Consider the following 26638-nt stretch of genomic DNA (forward strand, 5'->3'; position numbering starts at 1 on the left):
TTGTAGATGACATTTAATTGTTGATCAAAGGGAAACGTCACAGTGTCTCTCTCACTCTGCACCTCCCACCTCTCTTTCTGCATGTTGTTATCAGCTTGTATGTTTTCTTACGCTCTGCAGTCAGATTTAATTCTATGCTCCTGCTCTGTCCGATCAGTCAGTGCATCAATACCTTGGCTCTAGACTGCTTACTGCTAAAACTCCTCCAAAGTACAGTAACAGTCTACAGTCATGGCTACTGACGTCTGGCAAATCTCTTCTAAGTATGATAAAATTCATCTCTGTGACTGTAAGAGTTAAGATGAGTGGGAAGATGCTGCTGTACTGTATGAAGTTTCCTTTTCGGAGCCCAGCACTACTGAAGGCTGCATCTCCAACATCATCAAACCACTGAGGACGTCAGTGCTTACCACAGCCAATCATATTCCTCCCACTGTCTCCATGGTGACCGTGGCATTAGATTGTTACTGTAGCAACAGCACCACTGGTAACAGTCTACAGCCATGGTCGCTAGGGGGCAAAACACACATCTGAACCAGAGTGGTGCAAAAGAGCAAAGAGGGGAAAAGTGACTAAAGAAATGATAAAATTATTTCAGCAGGGTAGTTTTTTTTTAAATCCCAGAAATAATTTAATGGCACATTTTACAGCAGTTGGAGTGTGTCATTTATGTAAAACTGTACATGTCTGAGATGCTATCCAGAGGACAAAATATTTGAACATCGTTAAAAAAGCCTTCACGTATCTGCTGTACATTTGAGAAGGAATATTTTAGCCATATCCTGGAGGAGGAAAGACTGACTTCTTGGCTCGTGGATCAAAGTCTTGGGCGTTGAAGGAGGTTTATAAGAACAGCAGTGTGAGGCAGAGGCTTCATGTCCACTCTTGATGAAAACTGATCCAACCCTGTCAGGAAAAGAGCTCAGAGAATATTTGGAAACCTCTGTGAATCCTTATTTTTTAATGTTTGGTAGCTCTACCTGTCATTCAGTTTTATTTTCTTGTAAAAGTTAGTTTTGTATGCTTGAATTATACCCATGTAATGTATAATTTCCTATCAATAAATGAATTAATCATGCACACGACTTTGTACCTTCGTCAATAATGATGATTTGAAATGTTTTTTTTAAATATGTAGTGAAAGCTCAGGGTCAGTCACTCGGCACTGAGCTTGGACGTGGCAAAGATTCAATGTCTTGCTCAAGGACACTTCAGCAGGCTGGTCAATGTGGATCTACTAGTTTGAGAATTTAATTAAATTAAACAAATCAAAACCTCACCATGAGTGTTTAATTGGCAACATCTGGGCGATGAGTCACCTTTGTCTCTGCACTGTAAGATTCTACATGCTGAACTCGATTTCAGCAGCATGTAAACTCTTACTGTTCAGAGACCAAGACTCAGATCATGAAATTGACACAGTTGCTGGTTATAATGATGCTGATTCATTTATCTTTGGGCAACATGGTAACAAAAAGTTCCAATATTATAATACATTAAATTACAAGAGGTAAATGCTTAAGAGGTAAGGTATAATGCAAAGGTATAAAAAAAGTGTGAGAAGAAGTAACATGCAGCAAAGAGGCCTATGTTTCTTTTTTAATTCATAGAGTTAAAAAAGAAAAGTTAAACAAACGAACAAAGCCTCATGCTGCACATTCAGTGCTAAATCTTATGTGAAAAAACAGATATGATATGTAACTCAATAAATAAAGCTTCTTTCATGGTTTTAAGTGGCCAGATACTTAGGAGAAGTTTCACAATGGTGAGTGTTCCACTTATTATATGGTATTCTGGAGGTAATAAATATGTTTAGCCTGAGCATTCCCTGTAAAAATGAGGAGGTCTTGAAGACTTAATCCCATATCTACAGTAAACGGCTGTTGCCTTTGAGCCAAGCTGTTCATGGAAATGACAAATGGCTCAGCAAGTTCATATTTTATTTTTACTCAAAAAAAAAAAAAAAAAAAGCTGGCATTTCAGACACACCAGTATTCTAGGGAAAGAAAACGTTCATCATTTGCTACCTACAGTATAAACCTGTTGCCCTCAGAGGTTTCATGCATCATAACTTTTATGCCATGACATTTACACAAACTGACCATACCCAGTAAAGACAGGAACTCCCTTTAACAGTGTTTGATTGGAAGTTGGTGGGTGGGCAAGTTCATCAGAATACAAGAGAGAACATTTTACTGAAATTCTGTGATCTTGATTGTCTCCTCTACCTGAGAAGAGAAAGAAAACAAAAATCACATTCAGTATTTGACCCAAAACTTCAGCAACACTTTAAGAATATTAACGAGTACCAAGAAAACAATGACTGATGACTTAATGAGCTCAGAATTAACTATTAATCATATTTATTATCATATTTGAGTAAGCAATTACTGGTATATTATAATAATCTAAAACAGATTAGTACATCAATAATAATGGCATTAGATAATTTTCATTTATAAGTGAAGAAAATCTTAGATAATATATACAATTTAAAACATTAACTGCTGCCGGTAATAAAGTAATGGCTTTTGTCAGAACAACAATAGTTTTGCATAACGTTGATGTAGTGACTGTGTAATGAGTTATATTTACTGCACCTTCAGATTAGGTGTTGTTAGATATTTACACATTTAATGTTATTAAATGTATATTATAATATTTATTTTAGAGTAAATGCATTGCTGTACATTTAAATGTCAAGAGTTAGTGTTGAAAAGATTTGATACAGTACAAAGTTACAGCAAAGTTACAAATTAGGGAACAGATCGGGAAAATAACTGCTTGTAAATATATGAAATAAAATAATAACAAATAACAAACAAATAGTATTGTAGGTACTGATACATTTCTTAAGAACAGCCTGTTACACATTATGTTAATGAGTAGTCCATAATTACCTGTGAATCTGGATGCAGACCACTTTTTTTAAATGATTAACTCTGAAGCAGGTGGTTACAAAATGTCACAAAACCTTTAATCATCACTACTGTAGTAGAAGTTTTTCTTGGAAAGGCATCACTAGCTCATGAATGACGCTTAAAATCAATGAATCATGTTCAAAACAAATTTTACTTAATATTCACAATCATATGCCATCTTATGAGCTAACGTCACCACACTAGATGCTGGTAAACTGTCGTGCGGTATATTGTGGTGAGCTATGAGTCCATCATGACTCACATTTCCTCCTCGCTTTCACCAATTTAATTTTTAACAGCTGCATGGTTATAACAGCTTTTTAACAATGAGTCATTGGCTGCTCATCCCTAATATAAGTCAGCATTATTAAATCTACTCATTCAGAAAGGGTCAATATGCAGAGTCACAAATATCCAGCAACTAATGATTAGATACTGATTCATTAACATACTATAGTCTGCTCTCAAATAGCTTCGTGATTTACAATTACATAAAAGTTAGTATTCAGGAACAAAATTGACATTTGGCAGTGGACTGAGCTGCCTGGATGTGTGGGGAATTCCCAGCAAATACATAGATAAGAGTTTGAAATCTTCATCATAAAACTACAAATCCCCCATTATTATAACACCTTTAATATATCAGGAAGTAGCAGATCACTACAGCTAATAAACATTCATTTAAAATTGCTGACCAAAAGATGAATGTCTGGAATTTAGAAGGAATTAGCTATTTAGAAACTTTTATTTTTAGACTGCAGTTTAACAGCCGTCACAGGATGAATTGCATTACAAACAAACAACGATAAAACCTTCAAGTCAAGCAATAAATGAGAATCATTAAGCCCTCAAGTTGACAGGTTTTCCACTTAGCTACGTATCATTAAACTGAGTAAGAGAGGACCAAGATAATTAATAAGAACAGGTAGATGACAGAATGAGAGGAAAACACTGACGATCCACGGCAGGACAGAGTGGGTTGAGGAGGAAGGTGACTTTGTGACAGCCCTGTGCTGGGGTGGCTCTTGGCTGGATGATCAGGGACAGGCTGACCTCCCACGCAGAATTAGTCATCTCTTTACACCACTTATTTTTTTTTCTCCACTAAAGACTCTTATTCAACCCTCTAGCAACCTTCCTTCACATTGCTGTTTGGCCGCCCAGGCTTCTTCTCTCCCACACACACACAGAGTCAGCAGCCTCTAGACATGATCATTTATTGTTCAAATTTCCACAGGGATCTGGATCAAGGGGTTGTTAAATACATAGCTGCTAATTTCCAGCGATATTAGTATTCCCCTTTCACCTTACTAAATCAAAAAAAAACAAAAACACTTAGAATTAGACATATTTAACAGTAATACCAAAGGCTGTTTGGTCACTGTCAAACTTAATTTTCCTCTCTTCAGTCATATTTTCCTCTTAAGAGACTTGCAGCTTATAAAAATGCTTTTATGTACTAAAAAGTCTCATTTGCTTTTCTTTTTTTCTTCCATCTAGCCAGGTGTTGCAGCAAATATAATATTGCAGATTAGTGGTACAAAAGCTAGTCAGAAACACCTGTCCAATCACATTTTACTCAAGAACAGACTACTTTTATTGTCAGAAAGATATACGTGACAGTAAACAGTAACAGTGAAACCTGCATGGACCATGCCCCTTCAGAAAATATTCAGTAAAATATCCAAATCATGCAGTAACGACTTATACAGACATCATGCAGCTCTCCTCAGGCCCTTCTGAAATTGCACATACATTGTCACATCAGACATTCATTATTTTTGCCATAGCGCACTCAAAGAAATCTTGCAAACACCATTCCTATGCAGCTGAGCATTGATTTTTTTTCCCTTCATATTTTCCTCTAAACAGTTTCTCACCCACCTACAGAGTGTCTTGACAGATGTAAATACAGGCGAGTTAAACCCAATCAGTCTTCTTTTGTTGTCATTTCTGTTAACTTATAATGTAATCCAGGGGACATGAAGAAGGAACAAAAAGAGAAAAAACAACAAGAGAAATACAAAACAAGAGAAGCAGACACTGAAATACAGACTTCTGTTGACTCGGTTTTGGATCTTATATACATGTGCTCAACTGCCACTCCTTCCCCTGCACAGCCCCAGTCACATGTGGCTGTCTGAAGTCACACTGCCTCAAAGCTACACAGATGGAGGGGAAAAAAAAAAGAAGCAAAAACAAACTTGCAAAACAAATCTCCTCCTCTTATGTTTATTTTTGTTATAATGCCATGAGTCATAAAAGATATCTCAAAACTTCTCTTGTGCACTCATGCCTGATTTCCTTTTTGGACTTAAAAGTCCAGTAAACACAGGAAACATATGGAAAGCAAATTAATGCTACAGTAGACTATGATAAAAGCTTGAGATAATGCATTTACTTGGAAGAGGGTAAATGTAAAGTTGCCCAATATGCAGGAAGGTGCACAGATGGGGTCAGTGACAGTGAAAGAGAGGAGGGGACTCAGCTGTGACTCAGCCTTTCCCTGGACAGAGAAACAAACAACTCAATACTTCACGGGTGCGGACACATTTTTCCTGCTCGTAGATACCAGACAAAGCCAAAAAATATGACATATTTACTGAAAATATGTTATTTAAATCAACCTTTTTTTAGATGTTTGATGATGTGTGGTTGTTGAGGGTGCATTAGCTGATGGCTTTTGAGTCATATCACTGCTTACTGCTGTAGGCTATGCAAACAAGCGCTGGGTACTAATAGCAACCAGCTGACCATGCAGTGAGGTTATATCGATATCAGTATGAGCACTACGTGACTGGAGCACCTGTTGTATTTAGCACAGGCTCAAACCTGCCACCTCTGCAGAATCATAACACTCATAAACCTGTCACAAATTCTCTGTGGCCAGCCATACCCTATGGACAGGAAATTGGGTGTTGGTGGCAGAGGAAATGTGATGGCAAATATTCAGAGCAGGGAGGGTGCGGGGGAGAAGGGAAGAGATGGGATGCCAAGGAGGATGAAGGAACGTGGAGTCAAATTTTCAGCACATCTGGAAACAATTGCTCACACAAGTTACAAAAGTACACCGGGTACTCGCACTCTGCCAAGCACACTCGCTCTAATGCCCAGGCTCTCCACAGTGAGAAGTGTGTGACTTTGAACTCCTTACAGGACTGCAAATAAGCTGTGCAAACAGTGCCACCTAGTGGTCAATCAGCTGTAGGTGTAGCTGGTAATGAAGCTGAAAGAAGAAGACAGACTGACTGGGGTTTACATGACTCACACAGCCGTCTGTCTGCGGCTGGCAGAGTTAAAACAGATCTGTGGATCAGAGCCTCATTAACTTTCAGGTCTGACTCCCCTATTAGTTTGCTTCCATGAGCCAAATCAAGTACCCACAGTACGCTTTGAAATAGTTCCATGCGAGTACTTCAAAAATTCACTTAAAGTTTAGGAGGGTTGGGTGAAACTCTCAATTTGAAACAAACTGGGCTAACTAGACAGATTTTTTCCTCCCCAGTTTCAACAGTAGCTTTACTTTGTCCTCTATCTGGAAGAATTATTCTTATGTAAATGACTTAATTGTTTTATTATTATAATAGGAACAAACACTGCATCATATTTAACAAAGGCAAGGTGGTGTCTAGACTATGCAATAAAAAGTGTGCAGAACCAGGTCTCACTGGGATACTCTGTAATACTTAATATATCAAGAATATTGTAAAAGTTGTTTTAAAAACCAACCAGAGGTTTGCATATCTTCCAGAGGTTATTCTTGAAGAAATGGTTGCAAAAAATGGCAAAATAAGTATTGTTTGAAGTACAGATGTTCAAATGAATTGGAATATATATATTTTCATTTTCCTTTTTACCAGTCAGTTATTGTATTTATTATTTTGTATGTCACATATTTAGTTTTGGTGTCATTTTATCAGGCTGGGATTCATGGGGATATTGTTTTAAAGGTCATTGATTAATGACATAATTATATACTGTATGTAGTTTAAGTATAAACATTTGGTGATTATGGTATATACTGTAATCTTACGCTATAGACTTTTCAACATGTATCTATGGAAGAGTCGTGGTTGCCAAGATAACAACTAATTGGGATCGAAATAAACAACAATAAAGAATAAAAACAAGTGAGAATAAGAATTATACTACATTGTTCAGAATACATTTACAAAAATTGTTATATTCAACCTGATCATAACTACTATAAAATAAACTATGAATGACTTGTCCAACTGAAAGTCCACAAACATCAGTGATAATAATTTCAATTGGAATTCTTGTTGGTAAATTTAATACATCAGACATACTGACAGGAATATCATGAGTTTTGATTGTGGTATGCATTCCAGACCTATAACGGCCATGTAATAAGGGTTCCCTTTGACTTCAATTATGATATTCAAATATCCATTAGTTCCATCTGTTGTGTCCATAATGGTTAAAATTTAAACTATGTAACACAAAAGGTTTGTCTTGCCAAGCTAGGACATCTTTTAAAAAACATCCACATTTACTGATGTTCAAACCGGTAATTAATATTTAAAGCAAAACAAATCTTTAGGCTGAGAGATTAAAAAACAGCATACTTTAAGATGAGAAGAGGATTTATTAAACTTCTCCCCTGATACAGTGCTCCAAAAAATAAACATCAGCTGAGAGAGAGAGCTCTGCCGGCCAGTAATTTATTCTTGACACTGTACTGTAGCAAGTACTGAGCTCTTTAATATAACAACCACTAGTGGGACACGTGAGACACATCATGAGAAGACGGACATGTGGCGGGACCGGCTGCATCACGCTGGCCCCTGTTGCCAAGGAGATACGATGGTGCAAAGTAGAGGGAGGATCTGAGTTCCAGGCAAATAACAAAACTCACAGAAGATCATATATGCCTGAGACAATGTACTGCAACCTGGGGAAGGTTCGTAAGTTCTCAGGGTCAGCTGAGGCCACAGCACGCTGCTGTCAATCAGCTTCTGCTGTGGGAGCCAAACTATGAGCAATGAGAGTGTTTATTTATTTATTTATTTATTGACAGACTCCCCTATCAATAAATAATGAGGATGGAGAGCAGTCGTGACTAGCACTGCACGCATCTAGGAACTCATACCCCTCAGCCTTAAAAACATCTCATCGCTTCAGCGTGGTGCTGCATATTTTTTTTTTTTTTGCATTTATCAAAAACACTCAAACAAAGAGGAAAGGTTTCATTTCAGATTTATTTTCTCATAATTTGACTAGAAAAGTGTGAGAGAAACAAGGTTATGTCATGACATCGCATTTTTTTACTATCTGCATTTAAGTATAATACTCATACTGTACATCAAATAAAGTGCTTCATACAATACACTTGATTTCCACAGGGGACTGTCTCTGGAACACAGTATGAAAGGAAACTCATTTGAAGTGTCCGACAGCATACAGTGTTTTGTCCAAGGACAAGTGGATTGGGTTTGACTAAAGCCACCCACATTAACAGACATTTTAATTCCATACAATGTGCTCAAGGTCATCTCGTGCTGTTTCTCTCTAACAATTACAAAGGCCATGCCTGCTTTAGAGTAGGACCCACACATGTCCTCCGTGCAGGAAGAATTCCTTTCTTAGCAGTTCCTTCATTGAAATCTGACTCACATGAACATGCATGAGCTCTAACATATGAGCCGTTCTTTCTGTTGCATATATTCGGAACTCAGAATACACGCAGAAAATGTGAACGAGAGCGATGAATTTGGTTTTATCTGCTGTGTTGTAAAACGAGGGATTATTTATTGCTGGTAATCTATTTCCAAAGGGGCTGTGGGCTCTTCTGGCTTTACTCGCTGATAGACTGTCTGTCTGGACAAATACCCACTCTCCTTCTCTGGTCTGACCTCCTTCCAGCCGTTAACAGAGGCACTGGCAGGCACAGGGACGAGTCAAAGACAGCACCGGCCGTGGTGTGTCATTCCCCTTTGCAGCCACAGGGGGCGCACTGGCTCTGCCCACACTGCTTGGCAGGGAGGGCTGGCTCCGAGGTTTGCTTCTGCAGGCAGGCAGTGGGATAGAGTTAACTCTTGGAACAGTCACAGTATACTTTAGATAGATTAGTGGTAATATGGTGCAATATGGCTACTGTAAGGTTTATTAAAAACAACAATAGGATATCTAATTGTCTTCTTTTTATTTTTTTTTAATAAATGAGAATATTTGTGATGCACATCAAGGTCAAGGTCACAACCACGCCTTGAGAGTGAGATGTCAAAATACATGTCTTGTTGTCATTGTGCCACTGGGTGTCAGTATGGTGACATACTGATAAAAGCCATCAAACACATGCTAATCACTGTGTGGTTTCACTCTTTACAAGCTTCCCCTCCCCTCTGTCATTCATTCTTTTTATCTCCCAGCCCTGCCTGCTCACCTGGGTCTGTCTGCGAGAAGGCCTCACAGGTTGGTTGTCAGGGTGGTTGGGCGCCCATGGCCCCAGGCTCTGATTGGAGTAGAAGTCCATGGGGTAGACTTCCTTCCAACCAATCTCCTGCAGAGCCACAGCTGCCTGAGAGATACATAATAAGACAGTTAATCACAAGTAACATAAAAACAAAGAAGAAAAACAGCTTAAAGTGCGATATCAGTGCCCTGTTATCTAAAGTAGGACTGTATTCGCAGTTTTTGGGGCAAAACGCACTGTGGGGAACAACAGAGGGATGGGAAGATGCAACAGACTGACTATATAGACAAGACAGGTGTCATAATATTAAGCTTGGATAACAGGCAGAGTTGTCATGTTATCCCTATGCAGCTGCACTGCATGACACAACAGCTGTTAGAGGAGAGCAACAGCACTGGCATGACAGTACTGTGACATAAGTGCAGACTGCTCCATATGGAAGAGAAGTGCCTGTGAATATTGATTGTGAATGAAGGAAAGAGCACTTGAATGACTGAACAGATGAATAAACAAACGGTCTGAATGAAAGAACAAATGATTGCTCATTTATTAATTGATGCAAGTATTCATTCATCTTCCAAACAATTTCCATGCTAATTTGGGCTTATTTAGAACATGTATAACAACATATAACAATAAAGCAAGTCATATTAAATCATAACCACCCCCCTCCCCCCCTAAAGAAAACAGAAGAAGACATGAAAGAAGCAGCTTGAAAGTGATGAATTTTCTCTTTTAGTGAGACATGGTGTGTAACAACGCTGACAAGGGAGTGCTCTCTTACATACCCGCTGTATCTCTAAACAAACCAAAATAGAAACACAAACACAACCCTCCCCTTAAAGTGATTTTTCATGCCTTTACATAAACAAGACACATTAAAGGAAAACAGCAGTAGAGGTTGAGATATGGATTTTCTTGAGGCAAACAAATACTGGAAATGAAGCAAATGTAGTTTATTTGTATTACTTATAGGTTTGTCACAAATACTGTGCTGCGCAATTTGTATCGATGCTTATGTGCTGTAAAACACGTATGTTTTGCATTTATTCAAAAAAATATAATAAATAAAAAAACATGCAAAATAATAACTTTCTTCAGTCACATCCAGCTTTCTAAAAAAAAACAATATGTGGGTCAACTGAATTCCTCCTGGACAAACAAACTGAATACTGGAATTCTTCACCATCTTATTTTTTTGCCTCTCCTTCCCCCCAAAGATCCTCCCGCTAGAGTCTTCTTCGTTTTCTCCTTTTCTCTGCCCTTATTCCTCCTCCTCCTCTCGTTCCTCTAGCTGCTACCCGTTGCTCTCCTCCTCTCACACCAACTGCCTCTCTCTATGGAAGCTAGCTTCTCTTGCTAATCCCTGCTCTGACAGGAGAGCCAAGTGTGTCTTATTGACTATAAATATAACATGAGACGCACTGAAAATAAATGCTGCCCCCCTCCCACCCCCCCACCACTCTCCTCCTTGCTCACTCCACCCTCCCATCTCGCTCCTCTTCATCTTCATTATAAATGCCATAGTGAAAAGCACAGCGCACCCGAGACATATAACACTCACAGGTATGAGATGGCGCTGAATTAAGACTTATCACAAAAGCACACGAGCGCACGTATAGACACCAGTGCAGCTGCAAATTATTTAAATGCACAGACATTGTTCCCAAATAGCTACCGGGGGGAGAGCAAAGCCAGCTCTAATACAAAGGGCTTAAGAAAACAGATTGCCACTTTCCTCATTACAGTGGGGCGACTTCACATGCACCGTTACTGTATAGACCTCAGTCAAAAACAATAAAAAGTCGTCATCACTTCGAAGGTGTGTGCGGTCATCATTCTTAATGGCCTCATTGTGAAGTGTACTGTATGTGCAGCACAAACGGCATGCAAAAAAACGTGTAGTCAGAGGAAAAACAGCAACCATTTCAAATCACAATCCAATATTCAAGACAGCAATTCCCCCTCGCAGCCATTTCACAAGGATTCAAATCAGCAGCACGTCTTTGAGGGAAAAATCACTGAGTTAACTAATAGGTGACATCAGATGCAAACCAGCCAAGTCGAATAATAGCACATAACTGCCAAACCCATCACAGAGCAAGCCTGTTTTTAGGTTTGTTCTTTTTTTTTTTTTTTTCTTTTTTTTTCAGGCTCACTACACCAGCTGCAGCGGCACACAAACAAACACTCGCTTTGAAATGGATCTTTATGGGTTGCTGACCGATCTATCTCCCTCCATTTAGACAAACAAGACAGCTGCATGGGTGGGAGGAGGAAAGAGGGGAGGGGATGGGGGTGGGTGGGTGGGGGGGAACTGTGTGGTCCTGTAGCCAGTAGGGGGTGCTAGTCCGCTGTTGATGCTGATCTGTGTGGCTCTTTATGGCAGGAGAAAAGGGAGAGGCGGAGGAGGAGGAGTATTCCATCTCCGGCACAAGCGGGCCTTGATGAATTCTATACAAATTCGCCTCCTTTTCAAACACTTTCCTATACTTAACATTGTTGTTGTTCCCTTACCTGTGTGCACTTTGATGGAGGTTTCAGCATAACATCTACCGAGGGGTTGGGTGTACTACCTGCTGGAAGGTCTGTGTGTGTTTATGTGTGTGTTTGTGTGTGTGTGCAATGCATTATCAGCCTCCTCCGGTAAGTGAGTGACAGTGGTAATCTTGCTGAGAGACTATAAGGTGCATGTTTACCTCATATGGAGACAGCAGGGGTTTAGAGAAGGCTGTGCCCCAATCGATAGAGAGGCGTGGACAAGCGATCTGGACCCACCTGTGGGAGAAAAGGCACATGTTTTTTTTTTTGCACAAAATGTACATCCTTGAGTGGGTGCAAATGCGTGTGCAAAACAAACAGCCAGAGAGGGCGAGAGATTGAGATCCTATTAGACAGGCAGGGCACATCTGCGACTGCATGCTGCATGTGGATATGTGATGCAATGGGTTGTGCGGGGGAGCCTCCCTCCACCTGATCTCCAGCATCTGTTGGAGAGATCTGTCCTGATTTGCAACAGCTCTAAAGACAGCCACACTACACTGTCTGAATGCATAGCCAGCCAGTGAAAGAAGGAGGTTGGTAGTGGTGGTGGTGGTGGAGGGGGGAGGGAGAAAGGGGGTGGTTGCAGGAGGCATAAACAGAAAAACAGGGAACGGAGTGAGCAGAGGTGAAAAGAGAAGAAATGCAGTGAAAGAAAAGAGGGAGAGGTTAGGTGAGTGTGAATAAAAAAGCCGCACCAGCCCGGTCTCCACGGAGGTAGCCTACATAGCTGGCAGACAGGGTGGTGGAGAGAGGGAGGGTGAGGGATAAGGGGGGGGGTGGGGGGGGGGCTGTGTATGAGAGAGATTGGGAGGGGGGGTGAGAAAAATAGAGAGGACACAGATATACAGCGATAGGGAGAAAGAGCAATGAAGACAAAAACAGGGGGGGTTTTGGGGAGGTTGGGAGGGGGGGGGGGGGGCGCTGGTGAAGAGGCACAAGCAAGAGCAGAAGAGGAGAACAGAGAAGGAAGATTGGCAGGGAGAAAAGTGTTTACTCTGGAAAATGCATGAGAGAGGGATGAGGAGGGCGTGGATGTAAACAACTGGAGGGAAAAATGAACAATGGGAAAATGGAGACGGAGAGAAGCGTCCGGGGCTACTGGGGTTAGCTTTCACAGATCAATGCTATCCACAGCTCCATCTCCACTGAGGCAGCGGACCCTCCCTTGTCCCTAATCCTAATGATGGAGCTCCTTCAGAAATATTGACAAATATGAATTAAGCTGCAGTGCATATCAAAACCCTGGAGATAGTGCTGAATCTAGGTAAATGTCAATAAGAATACATCTGTTTAAGAGTTAAGCAGTAAGTGTACGAGCGAATGTAGAGGCATGGGTGGAAAACACATGAAAGACAAAAAAAAAAGAAGTTTTATTGTAATTGCTTGAATACTTTCTTGTCAACGCCGCACTGTCAAATTCCCCATCTGTCTATTCTTCATTTTCAAACTTCCACACAGTTTCTCAGCTGCAGAATTGATTGCACTGTTGACTCTCGCTCCACTCTGCTTTCTGTCACAGAAATATTCTACCCCCTCTGGGCAAACGCATGGCATTTTCTCATTTTCAAATAACACTTTAAAAAAAAAAAAAAAAAAAAAAGAAGAAAAAAAACAGTTTCCCCCCAAAGACTGAATTCTTATTCATCCTCCTAATTTGAGAGCCAGCTGAGTCAGACATATTTGCACTAAGCACCAATCTCCTCAGACCCAAGTTTGCTGAGTTGAGATGGAGAAGTGGAATCTGAAATATGACCTTTAAGCCCATCAGCTGCTTCTCATAACCGGAGCCCTTTACGTAGCCAAACTCTGCACATGTATCAAAATCGTCTTAGCTGATACACACAGGAAGAAGAAACTAATTACAGAGGGCGAGTTTGACAGTGCGCGTGAGTGTGTGCGTGTGTAGAAACGTATAGGGCGCATAGAATGATGCTGTATCTGTGTCTATGTATGTACACATGTGTAGTATGGGCTGAAAAGAACATTAGGAGTGGTTAAAAAGAGGTAGAGTAATTAATAAGCATACCAACTCTTCCACTAAATCCTTGGGGCTACCGTTGAGAGTAAGGTCTGAGAGGAAAGTAAGACAGAAAGCATGAAAGGGAAGGCAGAGAGAGAACCCCTCCTGAGGAGCGCATAGCTGATTGGTGCATGGTGCCAGAAGGGATTTTTCTAACATTAGCACAGAGTCTGACTGAATGGTGCAGTTCAGTAAAATGCATGGTGTCATGCCAGGTACTGCCCCCTGAACGCGGCCAAAATTGCATTTCCAGGCCATATCTGGCCTTCAATCTACCCGGCACAGAAGAGATCCCACATCACAGGGGGCAGTAAAACAGAGAGAGAGAGCTGGAGGAAAGAGGAGAGGGAGGGATGCAGAGACAAAGGGAAAAGGTAGGCTTTTGTCTTATCTGTAAAGTCTCGTTTCCAAACCTATTGCCAAGAAAAAATTAACTAAAATAAAGAATGAGAAAAGGTGTTTGATGGAAATGTGTCTCTTCAATTCCTCTGCAAGTAATCTGTTTAAGTCCGTCAGAAAGAAGAACCCTTAAACCCAAAGAGACTAGGATAAGAAGAAAAAGGATGCAGGACTGAGGAGGGAGTTGCTGTGATATATAAAGCTGAGACCACATGACATTTAGTGCTACTATGCAATGTGAGCTCCAGCCCTTGTCTCGCTGCGTTACTTGCTGTGGCCCATTACACCCTGACACTGTTGGGAGAACCTCCACCTGCATGGCTTCTCTTCAATTACACGCGCAGTCTTGACCCGCCGAAAGCAAAAACAATTAACCTTTCAAAGCTGCGGGAGAACAGAATGTGTTCACCTTTAAGGGTAAACTTAATTGGATTAAAACAAACAATTTCATTCCGGTGGTGTCAAAAGTTTTAATTCAAATAGAAAGATAAAAGGCTGCAATGAACTGGGTGGTATTTGCGGTCTGGTTGAGATAAGTGTGTGTGTGGTGCAGATATCTGTACAATAGTTTAAAACCTGCTTGGGGACAGCCTAATTACACACTTAAGAGCATATGCTAATGGTGTCTCTTTCTTTATATGAGTGAGTGTGTGTGTCTAATGACAGAAAAAGCCCAGGGGTGGGCTCTGTACAGTGTGACGTGTCGGCTAGTGTTGAGCACTAATGTGTCCTCCTCCACCCCACTGGCTATCTCTCAATCTATCTCTCTTTGCTTCCATCCCTCCCTCAACACATGTGGATTCAACGCAGCATGAAACACCTGATGGTTTGTAAAGTCTATTGTAGTCTCATGTAGGATGCCTGTGCTGATTAACTATTTGGAGCAGCAAGGGGAAAAAATTAAAGTAAACAGAGGAAAAGTAAAATGGGTGATAAATATACAAAATTACAAGTGGAGCTTATCAGAAAGCCCAAAATAATTGCAGATGAGACCCCCCCCCGCTGCTGTCCAATCTCAGTCTGAACAAACGAATAAAGCTGTCAACAGGTCTTATCTTCCAAAGTGAACCTTCAATTTTCGTATTTCATTTCTAACCTAGATTCATTAAGGAATACAAAAAACAACCGTTTTTAACAAGGACAAAGGGACCGTTATAAAAAATAAATAAATGCAAAGGTCTCCAATTGAGCTGGAAATTGAACTTTAATACTTTTTTGGCATCGACCGAAATCTGACAAGCACCGAGAGCTGGTACTGAATTTTTATTCTTTGATAAGACAGTTTCTGATTACACTATTTTATTTAAGCACCACTCTTGTATGAAGAATATTTGGCTTCTTTTGTGAAATGAAAAAAAAGTATTTTGTACAAAAACATATCCCCTTAAGTAAGATATCGAAAAAAGTTTTGTTTTAGGATCAGTACAGAAACTAAGGTATTGAGTCAACACTAGTATTGATTTTTTTTCAGAACGATACCCAGCCCAAGTCCTAAATAGTACAAAGACAAAATTATTGCATTGCATTTTGATGTTTATACTCACTTACTAGTTAATTGGGTACATAATGCTAAAACAAATGCAGTATAAAACAGCCCTGCAATAAGTCCTAAGTTAATGAAGGTTATAAATGTTTTTATTGAAGTTTTTATTGAAACCGTTTCAGAGATGTGTTGATTCAACTTACTGGCGTTTTTGGAGGCTATAATTTGTGGCATTGTTGAATTGCAATGGATTGTACTGAAAGGTGTTATATATAATATTAGAAACACTTTTCATTATATGGACTTTTTGCAGCTAGATGCACCTATAGTAATCTGAGTATAAAAGTACATACATGTGGGCCTTAATTTTGTATTCAAACACTTTCCTTTTCCTGACATCCACACCATAAATGCTACTGAAATAGACCTTGTTGAAAAGCCTTTCTTCTGTAATGAGGGTTTGTTTTGGTCGGGTGAATCGTGCCTGACTTACATAATTTTGGAGTTGCACTCATACGTCACTTGGAAGAGGAGAGCCAAAAACAAAGAAAAATATTGCTTTTACCGTGATCGCTCGCTTTGCAACACAGCCCCCTCAACTACCTCTGCATCTCTCTATCTCTCTCTCTCCAACTCACTCTCAATCTCTCTCAGACCTTCTGTCCTCTCACCCACTCCTCCCTCACACATCACACCTCTCATTACTCCACAGTGAGAGGCCAATCTGAGGGAGTGTGAGAAGTGTTGTGTGTGTGTGTGTGACTGTGTGAGTGCCTGTGCGAGTGTGATTGGGACTGTTGCACACCAGTGTCTCACTAACCCCTTGTCAATCTTCACCTCAGTTCTTCTGGTTGGAAGTCAGATAAGACGGGAGAAAGTGCACTCTGAAGCCTGAGCACTTGATATTTCATTGAAGAAACTTGATTTTTTGAAGACATTAATGAGCGCTGCCGGGATGGATAACAGTGTTCGGTGGCAGAGCATGAATCGGCACCTGCCGCTGTGATGATCAGGAACAAGTCATGACAATATCCATGTGTGTATCAATAACGTTGCACTAATCAAATAATTTATTTTGTCTAATGTGTTCACGGTTTCCTTAGGTTCAGGTAAGAAAAAATATTTTTAGACTCATAATAAAATGATTAGAATTAAACTAAAGCTAAAATACCTAAAGGTAAAATATAAAAAACCATCCTGAGCAAGGGCAAGGGTAATTTATTTTTCTAGTTTTGATCGTACTCCAACCTTAATGCGGAAGTAAAAGAGAGAAAAGTTAACACTTAAATAGATTATTCATATATTAATTTCCTATTTCCATGCCTCATGTCTCGAAGCTGTGGAAATTGTCTCAAGCATCGAAGTTGGTTACACTTGACTATTTCTTTTTGCTATGATGGCAAAACTATGGAATCTCACCAAGACATGAATGCCAATTATATTTATGAAGCTACTGTATACGCTACAAACTAGCCTTTGTCAGCTCTTGTTATGGTGTGCACTTGGAAATGATGCTGACTCCTCAATTATGTGTGCAACAATGCTTACAGAATACATTTCAAATGTTGTTGATTGCAACTTTTAGGTGTCTATTTGCTGATCATAATAGTTTTACCAGGTTCCATGATGTGAAAGATAAATAACACATTGTTCATGACAAAGAGACACAGCAGTGATTAAGAAAACTAGAGCCAAAGGAGAAAAGTCTTTGGTGATGAGTGGAAGACAATGAAATTAATCACAACTTAAATGTTGCAGTCTTCATGCGGTGTGGTATGGCTTAAAAGCATCAGGGGTGTTGTCAGGGGGAAAAGACCAAAATGGCACTGCGAACCAGATACAGCCACAAAGTGAATAAGATGCTTAATTCAAAGTCGCCTCAAATTGTCATCATCTTATAAACCACTCATCAATTTTTCGCTCATTGACTGGCTCTCATCTGCTGGCTCTCAAATTATTCTCAATAAATATTTTCTACACTGATGATTTTTAATAAAGACATAGCTTTCAAAATTCGAGCTGGCTCCTGCAAGGCTAGAAGAATATGTGGCCATAGTTGCCACTTTATCTGCTGCGGAGTAGCAATTATGATTCATGAAAAGCATGTGTCCCACTTTGGGTGCACATTAGTGTATGTGTGTGTATATCTTAATACTCACGCATCTACATCTGGCATCAGATCCAGCTTGCTGGGGAAAATCTCAGACAGGAGCACTCGAGTTAAGGACTTGCCCAGTGACTGCAGCCTTGACTCCAGGTGCTACAAAGAGAAGGGAGTAAAATAAAGAGACTGAGGTTTGCAATCCAAACATCAAACACAATTCTCTCTTGGGCTGTGAAACTCTACTATACTACACCATAACAAAGGATAAGTTACAAATCTGACAACCGATGACTTCCACCCACACATACAATTTAAGGTCGTCCAGAAGTTTGTGCTACTGTTAACAATTTCAACAGGAAGACAGTTTTATCCAGCTCTCAGTTTCTGAAGCCTCATCGATCCATCCATCCATTTTCTGCTGCTTATCCAATTCTGCATCGTCTGACAGCAAGTTAAGCAAGATAGCTGACACATCCTTCTTCCCAGCGATGTCCTCCAGCTCCATCTAGCTATCTCGGGCCAAATGGGACGTGAAATCCCTCCAGCATATTCTGGGTCTTCCTCTGGGTGTCCTTCCTGTTGGCTCTGCCCAGAGCACCTCCACGGGGACGTGTCTTGATTAGGTACCCAAACCATCTCATCTGGCTCTTTTCAAAACAAAAGAGCAGCTGTTCTACTCTTCCTGCTGGCAGATGTCCAATCTCCTCAACCTGTCACTATCTGCCCAGACAAACAGTGAAGAAAACTCAGTTCACGTGTTTGTAGCCATGATCCTTTTCTTTGAGTCTCCACCCAGAGCTCAAAACTGTAGGAGAGGAATGTCCAGCAAAAGACTTGTTTATGCTGCTCCAACCCACGTGTCAATCTCACACTACATCATACACTCACTCACGGACAAGACCAAAGACAACACTTATACTCCTTCACTTCTGGCAGCAATTCACTCCTAACCCAAAAGAGGGGAATCCAGTGTTTTCCAGCAGAGTATCACACCCTCAGACTTCACACTTAAACTACTAACAATGACTGTTTGTAACAGTCTGATTAAACCAGCAGAACTACATCATCAATAAAAAGCAAAGATGCAATCCTGAGGTCACTGAGCTGGTGTCTCTCCACTCCTTGGGCACACCTACTGTAGAGATTTTGTCACAGAATCAGTGGCACGGTAAAACCACAACACAACTTTACAATATATCTTGAGGGCAACAATCATAAACCTTTTTAAAGTCCACAAGACAAATGCAGACTGAACAGACACACTCCCATGACCCTTCCTGGCAAGCAAATGATCTGAGCCATTGTTCCACAACCAGCTGTAATAAGTAACTCTGGCATTACATATCCCAAGAGCCAGTTTTTATAGGCATAGTTCAGCAAACCACGGCAAACCACAGCTTTTCCTACTGCACAATTCACAATGCACCAGACCCCTACCCCTAACCGGAGGGTAGTGGGCTCAGGTGACACTGATCCCACTTTACTCCCTCAGGCGGAGCTAGATTGGGCCACTTGGGCACAAGACCAGACACCAGGCCTCATATAAGATCAATAAATGAAACTGTTTAGCCAGTGCAAAGAACTCTGCTCCCTTACTTACTCTGCATTTAAAGTTTTGTGCATTGGTATTTGGACTGAGGTGTTATTCAGGGATGCAGAAGGCAGCTAAACCAAGTGAAGAAATCCAGTAAATGTTCTTTTGGTGAGATAAAGGTATGAGTGTTGCTGATATCCACTGTCCTTGGGAGTATCGCAAGACATTTCTATGACTGTGCTCTTATCAGAGATAGTTCTGACCCCTTACTTAAGAGGTTATCTGATACTCCACTTCTTAATCTTGACAGATCGCTATGGGAGAGCTGGTGGGTCTATTCAAATCCCTTTTTAAAAAAAAAATCCATCCTCCCCTGGCGCCCTAAAGTGAAACTTTTCCCTCACTGGGTGACATTTTTTACATCAATGCTAATGTCATCAGTCAAGTATGTATACTTATCAACAGTAGAAGTACACCAAAATATGCCTGAGAATGTATACAGAGTGATGAAACGTGGGTGTGATGTTTTTAAACTCTAGCATTCAAGTGGAGGTATGTGTATGCTACCATACTTCGAACACTTATACTAATTCAGATATGATGATGTGAGGAAGGCAATACCACTAAACAAAGTCAATCACACAACTGTACAGCAAAAACAAAACGTGGACATTTCAAACAAAAGACAGAGAATAAAGATAATAATATGGAACATGCAGTGGAGGGGAAAGCAGCAGGAGGAGCAGCTGTGGGTTAAGAGTGACCGAGAGGGCTTCTTAGTCGATCGATTAGTACCCCCAGACAGACTTGTGTGCATGCTAATGCATAATAGCTCGTACTTGCAAAGACTTTCAGTTTCTCACTTATGGGTCTGAACCTAATGGACCAGTATGTGTGTGTGTGTGCAGATACATAGGATTTGTGAATTCCCAGGACATCAGTTCTATCTAAGCTACTCTTTTCAGTGGCTGAACTTAAAGCGAATGTTGATACAGTTGAGATGAGTTGTTTGTCCTGAGAGCAATCTTGATCAGAGCCAATGATGCGGACACGCCAAGAATGGTTTCAATATGACAAGATCAAAGGTGTTCCCTGGTATAACAATGTGCGGGCGGTTTGAATGGGTTAGGATTTATTTTAATTGCACTGAATGGTTATCTGATTTAAAATAATTTGTTTTCATTAATTTTTTTTAATTTACAGATTTACTTCATTTGTGATTCAAGTTCTTAATTTAATGGGGCTATGTTATGTTTTAAAAAACTCTTTGATTGTGGACAAACATGGATTACAATACTTTTTAAGCTTTTAAATATTTATTCATTATTCATAATTTAAGTTGTTGACAATCGATAAAAGAAAGTGCTTAAAATTTACATCCCTACCAATAACACATACAACCAACTTTGAAGCCAGCAGTGGGCTTCAGGATAGGGTTTTCTATGGCTGTTTGACTGCATCATCCTAAATGTGAACTAACAAGCTCTCAGTGTGAAGACTGCTTGTCCTATTAGTACTTCATGTCACCAAACCACTTGTCAGAGAAACTTGCACTGAAAAATATTACAAACCATTGCACAAGTGGCTTCAGAACATGAGGCCACTGTGACTGTTGAAATAATGATGCAGACTCTCACCTCCAGGACTTTGGGGCTGCCCTGCCGACCCAGCGTGCCCATGATGAGGCCCCATCTCTGGGCCGAACGAGCCTTGTCAATAGCCTGAAGCCTTAAGGAACGCATGGCCTCGTGGTCATAGTGCTCCCTGGAGAACACCTTACTGTAGGGGTCATATCTACAAACAGCATACAGCATGGATTTAATGTATAAACAAACGTAACCAGACAAACCATATTACACACATTACCATCTATTGTTCAGGTATTTATCTTGAGGACAGAAATGCAAGAAAAGATGAAAAAAATCCAATCATGAAAAGCCATCAAGTATGACAGGAGTTAGTGTATCTTAGGGAAAATGGAGGTATTTCTGAGCATCTAATCTCCTTTTCATCGGTACAAGGGCTTCACTTGAGATTAGAATCTTGTTTATGAGAGAGACCTGTGATCTGCGCGGCAGTGCATATGTCTATAACAACACAATTTCACTTTGCATACAAACACTTCATCAAAACAGAACTTTATCCTCACAAAATGTTATCATGACACCGCAATGAGGCGAGTGATCATAACTGCAAGGGATTCTTTAATTTGAAAAGCATTGAGTAGCATTATAAAATATATTTTCTATGCAGAAAACATTCTTCTGAGTTATTCAATCATGTATTTAACATATGTACACACACACATATATATTGCTTTCTTTTCTCCTTAGTTTCCCAACTTTTACATACATTTTAACTTCTGTGAATAACATAAGAGCTTTAACACTGATTGACTACAATAAACATTTTATAGATGATTTCTGTACATAAATTACAGAGAGGAGAGAAAACATTTGATAACAGTTGGTTTCATTTACAATACCTGTAGGCAGGGATGTCTGGGTTTGCGATCATAATTGACTCCAGGTGAAATCTTCCATCTCCCAGATAACTAAAGAAAAACACCAATCAATTCACAGTTAGCGGTAAAGAGAAGAAATAAAGAAAAATAATTTGTGCAAAGGAAACTCCCTCTAGACGATCATACTCAATGTGAAACCACAATAAATAGCATTTCTATTATTCTCCTATTGACTCCGCCGGCTTTCTCTCTCGTTCTCTTTTTAAATCTCTATGCAGCCTTTTAACATCAGATCAAAGTGTTACCAGGCAGAAGGCCTGAGGCTGGGGTGGAGGGTCTGCCCATCTCTGCTGTCTGGTACATGACCCCAACGATTGCAGCATGCTGTTTACAGAGAATGCAAGCCCTTCCAATTAACCCAGGGTCTGTTGCTGGGGATTCACCGGACCCCGAGCGGAGGCAGAGTTCACAAACCATAAGTACATGGAGGCATGTAGGTGCCTGAAAAGACAAGCTCAGGCAGAACTCTCTAACTCAACCCCCTTTCTCAGGGTCGGGCTGAGAGAAGTCCTGCTGTTAGTGTGAGAGGGCTCAGGGCGGTACCCCTGTACCCCTTCATGCACAGTCTAAGTGGCCCTCCTGAGACAGGACATTCAATTAAACCCACTAATTGGTCAGTATTTAGAGCTGCTTGGAACAGGCTGTGGGTGGCTTGCCATATAGGCTACCTGGAGACGTGTCTAGCCAAGACTTCATTTGTAAGAGTGTGTGTTTGTGTAAAAGCACACACAAATGTCTCTCTGTGCGTGTGTGCATCACAAATAACATTGAAAGCAAAATTAATTCAAGCAGAGCCTCTGTTGCACTGCTTCTCTTTGCTTAGCAACATCCAAGGTCCTCATATAATTATGTTCCCAACAATAAGCCTGCTGCACTTCAGCCAAAGTTGTCCTCAGCTCTCTGTAGCTTTAAGAGGCTGGTGTGCTCGACTCACTCTCCATATGATCACAGTCCTTCCATCCACATTCCATTGTTCTTAGTAAAAGTGCTCTCGCTATAATGGTAAATGTTGTGCATCTTCGCGTTATGCAACGCTGTATCTTCACATTCACATCTTCATATTGTTCTCGTGAGCGAGAGTGAGAACAGAGGCACCAGGTAGAAATGGTCGACTCATCGTTTCTTATACAGTGGCTCTTTTCAATGCACTTTACAGCTTTAAAAAATATTTTTCTTCATTTGAGAAATGAGACAGAACAGGTCTTTTCTAAAGCTTTTCTAAAGACAAATCTGGCCTCAAAGACTAATACACCACTGCCCATTCTTCATAATGTTCAAGTAGTTCAAAGCTGAGGTAAAATGTAATTCAAATTTGTGCATATAACATTTTTTGGAGCAGTGAGTCATTACTAATTAATCTAAGATCACCCAATATTAAGTATGAATTTAAATGTATTACACTATTGCAGGTATGAAGATGAATAAAATCATACATTTTTTAAGGAAAGCTTCTGTTCTGTGCTGTCTTTCTAAGAGATGAAGAACAAAAAATTGTATCAAAGCCTTTATGATAATTCGTAAAGAGAAGCTTGTTAATAAACTATATATTCTGAAATTAAAGTTTGGGTAAGGCTGTCAATTTTTGAGTCTCTGGAACAAAACAATGCATAATAAAAACATTTCCTCAATTTAGGTTTATGATTACAATTGTACACTGTGGAGGAATGAGCCTTGTGCTACACCAGTGACAGGGAGGATGGGAGGGATACGGCCCACTTCACGTGGGTTGAAGTCCTCGCCACTTCTGCATGTTGTACAGGTGTATTGCATGTACGTGTGTGATGACAGAGAGAGTGAGAAACTGTGAGACAGTGGAAAATAGAGAACACACCCTAAACCTTCCACTTTTTTTCACTCGTACGAGAATATAAACACACACACACACACACACACACACACACACACACTCCGCTTTTGTCTCCCATAGGGCTTGGCTTATGCATACAGCAAAGGATGTCTGTTATGTGTCATTCTGTGTCCTGTTACTGTTTTGCTTGTGTGTGTGTGTGTGTCTGTTTTATGTCTTTGTGTTCTAGGTGCAGCTCACTGATGACTGACTGAGGGCACATGTGTGATGATGTGGGCTGGGTCTATATAGGTGGCTTCTTCCTCTGCCTACACTCTCTCTCAATTCCCTGACACAACACCCAGTTTTTCGTTTGTTCTCTTACTTTATCCTTTTTTTCTTTTTAATAAATGTATTCTTTTGCATCTAACCCGGTATCTTGTCCCTCCTTATGTTGCGGCTTTCGATTCGTTGGTCATAACACCGTCCTCGTGCAGCCATTTTAATCTAATGCACCGGGAGATTTTAATCACATGGACTAACGCTAGATCAGACATACTGGGTGATGCACCTAGGCATAATTATACTCGGGGAATTACCTTATCTCACTGTGCACCACAAAGCATAGGATTCTCTCTACTGTAGAGCGGCGTGAGATGTATAGACACGCAAAGTGGCTGCAAAGGTGTAGGTTGTTGCCTGCACCTGTTACATCGCCAGAACACTCTCCTCCCTGCAGAGCAGGCAGGATAAGCATGCACAGAAATGTCTCACATGAACAGCTATGTTGATGTAAAAACACTGAAGAGCCAACCTTTTAGGACACATGCTGCTGCCTACCGGATTCATCATTTTTTTCTGGTTTAGAGGAAATGAAGAGGAAAATAAGAACTTAAAACAGGCAATCACACAAAGATGAAGCAAATTTACCAACAAAAAGTCACATGTTGCACAGTTTATCATTTGCCACCATGAACGTGCCCGCAGTAGGAGTCATACTTTGTGAAAACATTTTCTTAAAACATGGAAAATTGGTGAGCAGCTGGATGTGTTGTGGTTGGTTTGAAACAGTCAAAAGTGTCTGTGTCTGTCTGGCTTTATAAAATTCAATGCTTTGCACAGTGTGAATGTATTTTTAGTCGTGCCGTTCTGGATCAGCATCTGGCTGTTTCTGGCTGGATATATAATAGAATCCTGATCTGAAGCACACAGACATAGCTACTTGTCACAGCTAGCAATGTCTGATGTGACTGGTGTGATGTCATACTGATTATTCCTCATGTCACATTGGTGGCCATGGCAATGGCAAGGGGTAATTATGGTACCTAACAGGGGGTGTGGGTAGGTGGTGCAGTAACTGGATGAGTCAAGGCTGGATATCTTTGGCTATCTGGATATCTCTGCTAACTACCAGGAAGAAAGGACAGGACCGATCCTGAAAGTGTGAGATGGAAGACAAGAGATGAGAGGTTTCTTACATTATAGCATTGACATGGCGGTCCAAGCGAGGGGAGGTACAGCCCAGAATTTCTCCCGGTGACAGAGGTCGACACTGTGGGACCAGCACGTCATACTCTGGCTTGAGGGCTGCGCTCACAGCCTGCAGCATGGCAGAAGGGAAAAGGAAGGATAGTTAGAAATTCACAGGTCGTGTCCAGCTCACTCTTAAACCTTTCCTTTGTTTTGACATGGCTCTCCAGAAAGAGAGATATGAAGGATAGTCTTTAAGTAACTTCACTACAGAACTGGATGTCATTCATGACTTGAACACATCATTAGAAGTTTAGAGTGAAATACAGAGACCATGTATTAAAACCAGGAAAAATAAGTTAAATTAACAGCAGATCATATCCAGCAAAGAGCCATATAGAGGAGAAGTAAGAGAAAGAATAGATAATCATGAGAAACAGCGGAAAAAAAAAAACAGATCAAATATAATACAAAGAAAACAAAGTGGAGCTGTGAAATGCAGAAAAGTGAGAAAATTGTATACACTAAATATGTGCACAAATAACCAAGAACCACAAATAAAATGATAATTAGAAAAAATCCCTTAATGGGGGGACTAATGCAGTGCCTCCCCAAAACATGCCAGTCCAGAAGAGGCTCATCATCCAAACAACTTCACATTCAACTCTGCACTTCCTTGGATCCTCAGCAATACATCTGCCAAGTGTGAAGTTGAAGCATGTACACAGAGTTCAGGTATGTTATTGAGTTTTTGTAGCGAGTTCATGTCTGAATACATGAAACTAAGAGTATTATACCATGTAAAACATTATGATGTTGCTGATTCTGTATAGATACAAAAACAACACTTGTTTGGCTGCTGTATGTTGCAGCTATGCGTCTGTGCAGCCGCCATATCGGAGAGGTCAAGTTACGCTAGTGAACGAATGCAGTACCGGTATTTACGCTGGTATTTGCGGCCGCTAAATGTTCTCTTTTAATGATATCTTTAACGTTTCTCATCCAAACAACTTCACACTCAACACTGCATTTCCTTGGGTCCCCAGCAATACACCTGCCAAGTGTGAAGTAGATCAGATGAACGGTTGTTGAGAAAAGCGAAGAACAGACAGACAGAGACTTCTTTCTTTGTAGTTAGATAAGGCAACAACACGGGCAGAAGACACAGATGGGTGCAATTGAGGCAGAATATATGGAATATGTATGCAGAAGGAAAAAAATATGAAGGATTGAAAGAGAGCAATGATGCAAAGAATGAGAAAGGTCACACAAGATTACACTGAACATGCGGCCCTAAAGTGATTCTGAATGGGTCGTGCTAGAGGTATAACTCCCAATGCGGCCCCTCGTGGTTGAATGTATGGATTCATGAATCTGCGAAGAAATAAACTATCTATCATGTGGTATATTATGCTAT

The 26638-nt window shown here is 40.5% G+C and overlaps 1 protein-coding gene across 1 annotated transcript in view; it reads right to left on the reverse strand.

Annotated features, from left to right (window-relative positions):
• Positions 1–8124: 8124 nt before the first annotated feature.
• Positions 8125–26638, reverse strand: part of dph1 (diphthamide biosynthesis 1) — a 61490-nt gene continuing 42976 nt past the window's right edge. Inside the window, exons 6-12 of the mRNA XM_042414295.1 lie at positions 25230–25351; positions 21927–21995; positions 21079–21235; positions 17963–18063; positions 12057–12135; positions 9328–9462; positions 8125–8949 (exon numbers count right to left, since the gene is read on the reverse strand). Coding sequence (XP_042270229.1) covers positions 8869–8949; positions 9328–9462; positions 12057–12135; positions 17963–18063; positions 21079–21235; positions 21927–21995; positions 25230–25351 — 744 coding nt within the window. The 3' untranslated portion in view covers positions 8125–8868. The remainder of the gene's footprint in view (positions 8950–9327; positions 9463–12056; positions 12136–17962; positions 18064–21078; positions 21236–21926; positions 21996–25229; positions 25352–26638) is intronic.

The sequence above is a fragment of the Thunnus maccoyii genome, chromosome 6, assembly GCF_910596095.1.
Source record: "Thunnus maccoyii chromosome 6, fThuMac1.1, whole genome shotgun sequence".
In the NCBI taxonomy this organism is placed as follows: domain Eukaryota; kingdom Metazoa; phylum Chordata; class Actinopteri; order Scombriformes; family Scombridae; genus Thunnus; species Thunnus maccoyii.